The sequence below is a fragment of the Pelophylax lessonae genome (assembly GCF_965119305.1).
Source record: "Pelophylax lessonae genome assembly, chromosome: 9".
NCBI lineage: Eukaryota > Metazoa > Chordata > Amphibia > Anura > Ranidae > Pelophylax > Pelophylax lessonae.
Window position 1 is genome coordinate 57972580 of NC_138776.1, and position 8827 is coordinate 57981406.

General features: G+C 57.6%; 1 protein-coding gene across 4 annotated transcripts in view; it reads right to left on the reverse strand.

Moving 5' to 3' along the window:
• Window positions 1-7374, reverse strand: part of SHTN1 (shootin 1) — a 241956-nt gene extending 234582 nt beyond the window's left edge. For all 4 annotated transcript variants that reach the window (XM_082269192.1, XM_082269190.1, XM_082269191.1 and 1 more), the window contains exon 1: window positions 7271-7374. In XM_082269192.1, the coding sequence (XP_082125318.1) occupies window positions 7271-7316 (46 nt within the window). In that variant the 5' untranslated portion in view covers window positions 7317-7374. The remainder of the gene's footprint in view (window positions 1-7270) is intronic.
• Between the last annotated feature and the right edge of the window lie 1453 nt (window positions 7375-8827).

An 8827-nucleotide genomic window follows, 5' to 3' on the forward strand; every position in this document is an offset into this window, starting at 1 on the left:
TCACTTCCCTGCTCTCGGCAAGTAAATATAAAAGCGGCTCTCGGCTCCGTGATGTATGTTTTCATACACCCGCCGCCGCTTTTATATTTACTTGCCGACTTGCCGATAGCAGGGAAGTGACCGGGACAGGAGCGGAGATGAGTCATATTGCAGCACAGTTATTTTAATGTAACCGCCGCATTACATACAGTGCCGTGCACCGGAAGTGACGAGGGGTAGGTTTTTCTCACGGAACACCGGGTCCAGCACCTGTCATGTGACATATGTCTGGGGGGGACCCTGGGTCCAGCACCTGTCATGTGACATATGTCTGGGGGGGACCCTGGGTCCAGCACCTGTCATGTGACATATGTCTGGGGGGGACCCCGGGTCCAGCACCTGTCATGTGACATATGTCTGGGGGGGACCCTGGGTCCAGCACCTGTCATGTGACATATGTCTGGGGGGGACCCTGGGTCCAGCTCCTGTCATGTGACATATGTCTGGGGGAGACCCTGGGTCCAGCACCTGTCATGTGACATATGTCTGGGGGGGACCCCGGGTCCAGCACCTGTCATGTGACATATGTCTGGGGGTGACCCCGGGTCCAGCTCCTGTCATGTGTTATATGTCTGGGGGGACCCCGGGTCCAGCTCCTGTCATGTGACATATGTCTGGGGGGGGACCCCGGGTCCAGCTCCTGTCATGTGACATATGTCTGGGGATGTCTGGGGGGACTCTGGGTCTGGCACCTGTCATGTGACATATGTCTGGGGGGGGGACACCGGGTCCAGCTCCTGTCATGTGACATATGTCTGGGGGGATTCCGGGTCTGGCACCTGTCATGTGACATATGTCTGGGGGGACCCCGGGTCCAGCACCTGTCATGTGACATATGTCTGGGGGGGACCCTGGGTCCAGCTCCTGTCATGTTTCATATGTCTGGGGGGGACCCTGGGTCCAGCTCCTGTCATGTGACATATGTCTGGGGGGACTCTGGGTCTGGCACCTGTCATGTGACATATGTCTGGGGGGACCCCGGGTCCAGCTCCTGTCATGTGACATATGTCTGGGGGGACCCCGGGTCTGGCACCTGTCATGTGACATATGTCTGGAGGGACCCCGGGTCCAGCTCCTGTCATGTGACATATGTCTGGGGGACTCTGGGTCTGGCACCTGTCATGTGACATATGTCTGGGGGGACCCCGGGTCCAGCTCCTGTCATGTGACATATGTCTGGGGGACTCTGGGTCTGGCACCTGTCATGTGACATATGTCTGGGGGGACCCCGGGTCCAGCTCCTGTCATGTGACACATGTCTGGGGGGACCCCGGGTCCAGCTCCTGTCATGTGACACATGTCTGGGGGGACCCCGGGTCCAGCTCCTGTCATGTGACATATGTCTGGGGGGACCCCGGGTCCAGCTCCTGTCATGTGACATATGTCTGGGGGGACCCCGGGTCCAGCTCCTGTCATGTGACATATGTCTGGGGGGGACACCGGGTCCATCTCCTGTCATGTGACATATGTCTGGGGGGACTCCGGGTCTGGCACCTGTCATGTGACATGTGTCTGGGGGGACCCCGGTGTATAGTGAGAATTACCTACCCCGTGAGAAAAACCTATCCTCGTCACTTCCGACCAGGAACAGCTGAGCAGCGCAGCAGTGCGCATGCTCAGAGCTCCGGATACCTGATGGAAGAACTGAGAAGCTGACTAGTGCGCATGCGCACTAGTATGGAAATATGTCGGTGTACCGTGAAGAAAACCTACCCGCGCGGTGGTTACATAAAACAGCTGTGCAGCACTATGAGTCATCTCCGCTCCTGTCCCGGTCACTTCCCTGCTCTCGGCAAGTAAATATAAAAGCGGCTCTCGGCTCCGTGATGTATGTTTTCATACACCCGCCGCCGCTTTTATATTTACTTGCCGACTTGCCGATAGCAGGGAAGTGACCGGGACAGGAGCGGAGATGAGTCATATTGCAGCACAGTTATTTTAATGTAACCGCCGCATTACATACAGTGCCGTGCACCGGAAGTGACGAGGGGTAGGTTTTTCTCACGGAACACCGGGTCCAGCACCTGTCATGTGACATATGTCTGGGGGGGAACCCTGGGTCCAGCACCTGTCATGTGACATATGTCTGGGGGGGACCCTGGGTCCAGCTCCTGTCATGTGACATATGTCTGGGGGGGACCCTGGGTCCAGCTCCTGTCATGTGACATATGTCTGGGGGGGACCCTGGGTCCAGCTCCTGTCATGTGACATATGTCTGGGGGGGACCCTGGGTCCAGCTCCTGTCATGTGACATATGTCTGGGGGGGACCCTGGGTCCAGCTCCTGTCATGTGACATATGTCTGGGGGGGACCCTGGGTCCAGCTCCTGTCATGTGACATATGTCTGGGGGGACTCTGGGTCTGGCACCTGTCATGTGACATATGTCTGGGGGGACCCCGGGTCCAGCTCCTGTCATGTGACATATGTCTGGGGGGCCCCCGGGTCTGGCACCTGTCAGGTGACATATGTCTGGGGGGACCCCGGGTCTGGCACCTGTCATGTGACATATGTCTGGAGGGACCCCGGGTCCAGCTCCTGTCATGTGACATATGTCTGGGGGACTCTGGGTCTGGCACCTGTCATGTGACATATGTCTGGGGGGACCCCGTCCCCAACTCCTCTCATGTGACACATGTCTGGGGGGACCCCGGGTCCAGCTCCTGTCATGTGACATATGTCTGGGGGGACCCCGGGTCTGGCTCCTGTCATGTGACATATGTCTGGGGGGACCCCGGGTCTGGCACCTGTCAGGTGACATATGTCTGGGGGGACCCCGGGTCTGGCACCTGTAATGTCACATATGTCTGGGGGGACCCCGAGTCTGGCACCTGTCATGTGACATATGTCTGGGGGGACCCCGGGTCCAGCTCCTGTCATGTGACATATGTCTGGGGGGACCCCGGGTCTGGCTCCTGTCATGTGACATATGTCTGGGGGGACCCCGGGTCCAGCTCCTGTCATGTGACATATGTCTGGGGGGACCCGGGTCTGGCACCTGTCATGTGACATATGTCTGGGGGGACCGCGGGTCCAGCTCCTGTCATGTGACATATGTCTGGGGGGACCCCGGGTCTGGCACCTGTCATGTGACATATGTCTGGGGGACTCCAGGTCTAGCTCCTGTCATGTGACATATGTCTGGGGGGACCCCGGGTCTGGCACCTGTCATGTGACATATGTCTGGGGGGACCCGGGTCTGGCACCTGTCATGTGACATATGTCTGGGGGGACCCGGGTCTGGCACCTGTCATGTGACATATGTCTGGGGGGGGACGCCGGGTCTGGCACCTGTCATGTGACATATGTCTGGGGGGACCCCAGGTCTAGCTCCTGTCATGTGACATATGTCTGGGGGGGACCCCAGGTCTAGCTCCTGTCATGTGACATATGTCTGGGGGGACCCCGGGTCTAGCTCCTGTCATGTGACATATGTCTGGGGGGACCCCGGGTCTAGCTCCTGTCATGTGACATATGTCTGGGGGGGACCCCAGGTCTAGCTCCTGTCATGTGACATATGTCTGGGGGGGACCCCAGGTCTAGCTCCTGTCATGTGACATATGTCTGGGGGGACCCCGGGTCTGGCACCTGTCAGGTGACATATGTCTGGGGGGACCCCGGGTCTGGCACCTGTCATGTGACATATGTCTGGAGGGACCCCGGGTCCAGCTCCTGTCATGTGACATATGTCTGGGGGACTCTGGGTCTGGCACCTGTCATGTGACATATGTCTGGGGGGACCCCGTCCCCAACTCCTCTCATGTGACACATGTCTGGGGGGACCCCGGGTCCAGCTCCTGTCATGTGACATATGTCTGGGGGGACCCCGGGTCTGGCTCCTGTCATGTGACATATGTCTGGGGGGACCCCGGGTCTGGCACCTGTCAGGTGACATATGTCTGGGGGGACCCCGGGTCTGGCACCTGTAATGTCACATATGTCTGGGGGGACCCCGGGTCTGGCACCTGTCATGTGACATATGTCTGGGGGGACCCCGGGTCCAGCTCCTGTCATGTGACATATGTCTGGGGGGACCCCGGGTCTGGCTCCTGTCATGTGACATATGTCTGGGGGGACCCCGGGTCCAGCTCCTGTCATGTGACATATGTCTGGGGGGACCCGGGTCTGGCACCTGTCATGTGACATATGTCTGGGGGGACCGCGGGTCCAGCTCCTGTCATGTGACATATGTCTGGGGGGACCCCGGGTCTGGCACCTGTCATGTGACATATGTCTGGGGGACTCCAGGTCTAGCTCCTGTCATGTGACATATGTCTGGGGGGACCCCGGGTCTGGCACCTGTCATGTGAAATATGTCTGGGGGGACCCGGGTCTGGCACCTGTCATGTGACATATGTCTGGGGGGACCCGGGTCTGGCACCTGTCATGTGACATATGTCTGGGGGGGACGCCGGGTCTGGCACCTGTCATGTGACATATGTCTGGGGGGACCCCAGGTCTAGCTCCTGTCATGTGACATATGTCTGGGGGGGACCCCAGGTCTAGCTCCTGTCATGTGACATATGTCTGGGGGGACCCCGGGTCTAGCTCCTGTCATGTGACATATGTCTGGGGGGACCCCGGGTCTAGCTCCTGTCATGTGACATATGTCTGGGGGGGACCCCAGGTCTAGCTCCTGTCATGTGACATATGTCGGGGGGGGACCCCAGGTCTAGCTCCTGTCATGTGACATATGTCTGGGGGGACCCCGGGTCTGGCACCTGTCAGGTGACATATGTCTGGGGGGACCCCGGGTCTGGCACCTGTCATGTGACATATGTCTGGAGGGACCCCGGGTCCAGCTCCTGTCATGTGACATATGTCTGGGGGACTCTGGGTCTGGCACCTGTCATGTGACATATGTCTGGGGGGACCCCGTCCCCAACTCCTCTCATGTGACACATGTCTGGGGGGACCCCGGGTCCAGCTCCTGTCATGTGACATATGTCTGGGGGGACCCCGGGTCTGGCTCCTGTCATGTGACATATGTCTGGGGGGACCCCGGGTCTGGCACCTGTCAGGTGACATATGTCTGGGGGGACCCCGGGTCTGGCACCTGTAATGTCACATATGTCTGGGGGGACCCCGGGTCTGGCACCTGTCATGTGACATATGTCTGGGGGGACCCCGGGTCCAGCTCCTGTCATGTGACATATGTCTGGGGGGACCCCGGGTCTGGCTCCTGTCATGTGACATATGTCTGGGGGGACCCCGGGTCCAGCTCCTGTCATGTGACATATGTCTGGGGGGACCCGGGTCTGGCACCTGTCATGTGACATATGTCTGGGGGGACCGCGGGTCCAGCTCCTGTCATGTGACATATGTCTGGGGGGACCCCGGGTCTGGCACCTGTCATGTGACATATGTCTGGGGGACTCCAGGTCTAGCTCCTGTCATGTGACATATGTCTGGGGGGACCCCGGGTCTAGCTCCTGTCATGTGACATATGTCTGGGGGGGACCCCAGGTCTAGCTCCTGTCATGTGACATATGTCGGGGGGGGACCCCAGGTCTAGCTCCTGTCATGTGACATATGTCTGGGGGGACCCCGGGTCTGGCACCTGTCAGGTGACATATGTCTGGGGGGACCCCGGGTCTGGCACCTGTCATGTGACATATGTCTGGAGGGACCCCGGGTCCAGCTCCTGTCATGTGACATATGTCTGGGGGACTCTGGGTCTGGCACCTGTCATGTGACATATGTCTGGGGGGACCCCGTCCCCAACTCCTCTCATGTGACACATGTCTGGGGGGACCCCGGGTCCAGCTCCTGTCATGTGACATATGTCTGGGGGGACCCCGGGTCTGGCTCCTGTCATGTGACATATGTCTGGGGGGACCCCGGGTCTGGCACCTGTCAGGTGACATATGTCTGGGGGGACCCCGGGTCTGGCACCTGTAATGTCACATATGTCTGGGGGGACCCCGGGTCTGGCACCTGTCATGTGACATATGTCTGGGGGGACCCCGGGTCCAGCTCCTGTCATGTGACATATGTCTGGGGGGACCCCGGGTCTGGCTCCTGTCATGTGACATATGTCTGGGGGGACCCCGGGTCCAGCTCCTGTCATGTGACATATGTCTGGGGGGACCCGGGTCTGGCACCTGTCATGTGACATATGTCTGGGGGGACCGCGGGTCCAGCTCCTGTCATGTGACATATGTCTGGGGGGACCCCGGGTCTGGCACCTGTCATGTGACATATGTCTGGGGGACTCCAGGTCTAGCTCCTGTCATGTGACATATGTCTGGGGGGACCCCGGGTCTGGCACCTGTCATGTGACATATGTCTGGGGGGGACGCCGGGTCTGGCACCTGTCATGTGACATATGTCTGGGGGGACCCCAGGTCTAGCTCCTGTCATGTGACATATGTCTGGGGGGACCCCGGGTCTAGCTCCTGTCATGTGACATATGTCTGGGGGGACCCCGGGTCTAGCTCCTGTCATGTGACATATGTCTGGGGGGGACCCCAGGTCTAGCTCCTGTCATGTGACATATGTCTGGGGGGGACCCCAGGTCTGGCACCTGTCAGGTGACATATGTCTGGGGGGACCCCGGGTCTGGCACCTGTCATGTGACATATGTCTGGAGGGACCCCGGGTCTGGCACCTGTCATGTGACATATGTCTGGGGGACTCTGGGTCTGGCACCTGTCATGTGACATATGTCTGGGGGGACCCCGTCCCCAACTCCTCTCATGTGACACATGTCTGGGGGGACCCCGGGTCCAGCTCCTGTCATGTGACATATGTCTGGGGGGACCCCGGGTCTGGCTCCTGTCATGTGACATATGTCTGGGGGGACCCCGGGTCTGGCTCCTGTCATGTGACATATGTCTGGGGGGACCCCGGGTCTGGCTCCTGTCATGTGACATATGTCTGGGGGGACCCCGGGTCTAGCTCCTGTCATGTGGCATATCTCACACACGCCATGGCCCCATTCACAGTGTTGGTCTCCACTGCAGACAGCAGTTACCCAGAGCAACCTCCTAGAAGCCATTGTTAGCTGTCTGCAGCTGGGTGGGGCTGCTGGTTGCTACAAGTTACCACACTGCCAGCCCGTATCCATGGAGACCATTGTACTGACACGAGGGAGGGGGATGGGCGGTGACATCATTCCCTGCACAGAGCCGGCTACCTGGACCCCACCTGCCGGGACCTCTCACCGTACCCCTCCCCCTCCTCCCAGCTGTGTGCATTCTATTCAGGGTGACCCGGTTCCGGGTGTCTCACCTCGCTCCTTCAGCCCGCTGATGACCCGCAGCTCCTCCTCCTCCATTGTGGATCGGTGCAGAGATCGGTGTGCGGGATCCGGAAGTGTGTGAGGGGGCGGAGCCTGTGAGATCAGCCGGCGATCCAACCGGAGAGCGGAGTGTATATACAACCCATAGACATCTGTATATCGCAGAGGACCCCTCTCCCCCACTGCTATCTCCTTCCCTATACATGGACAGGGGAGCAGAAACCACACCGATATCCCTCTGTATACACCCTATATATACCACAGCATCCTCCATATACACCACATTCACCACAGCATCCTCCATATACACCACAACATCCTCCATATACACCACAGCATCCTCCACATTCACCACAGCATCCTCCATATACACCACAGCATCCTCTATATACACCACACCATCCTCCATATACACCACAACATCCTCCATATACACCACAGCATCCTCCATATACACCACATTCACCACAGCATCCTCCATATACCACAGCATCCTCCATATACACCACAGCATCCTCCATATACACCACATTCACCACAGCATCCTCCATATACACAGCATCCTCCATATACACCACATTCACCACAGCATCCTCCATATACACCACAGCATCCTCCATATACACCACATTCACCACAACATCCTCCATATACACCACAGCATCCTCCATATACACCACAGCATCCTCCATATACACCCCATTCACCACAGCATCCTCCATATACACCACATTCACCACAGCATCCTCCATATACACCACATTCACCACAACATCCTCCATATACACCACAGCATCCTCCATATACACCACATTCACCACAGCATCCTCCATATACACCACATTCACCACAGCATCCTCCATATACACCACATTCACCACAACATCCTCCATATACACCACAGCATCCTCCATATACACCACATTCACCACAGCATCCTCCCTATACACCACAACATCCTCCATATACACCACAGCATCCTCCACATTCACCACAGCATCCTCCATATACACCACATTCACCACAGCATCCTCCATATACACCACAGCATCCTCTATATACACCACACCATCCTCCATATACACCACAACATCCTCCATATACACCACAGCATCCTCCATATACACCACATTCACCACAGCATCCTCCATATACCACAGCATCCTCCATATACACCACAGCATCCTCCATATACACCACATTCACCACAGCATCCTCCATATACACCACATTCACCACAGCATCCTCCATATACACAGCATCCTCCATATACACCACATTCACCACAGCATCCTCCATATACACCACAGCATCCTCCATATACACCACATTCACCACAACATCCTCCATATACACCACAGCATCCTCCATATACACCCCATTCACCACAGCATCCTCCCTATACACCACAACATCTTCCATATACACCACAACATCCTCCACATTCACCACAGCATCCTCCATATACACCACAACATCCTCTGTATACACCACAACATCCTCTATATACACCACAGCATCCTCTATATACACCACAATATCCTCCA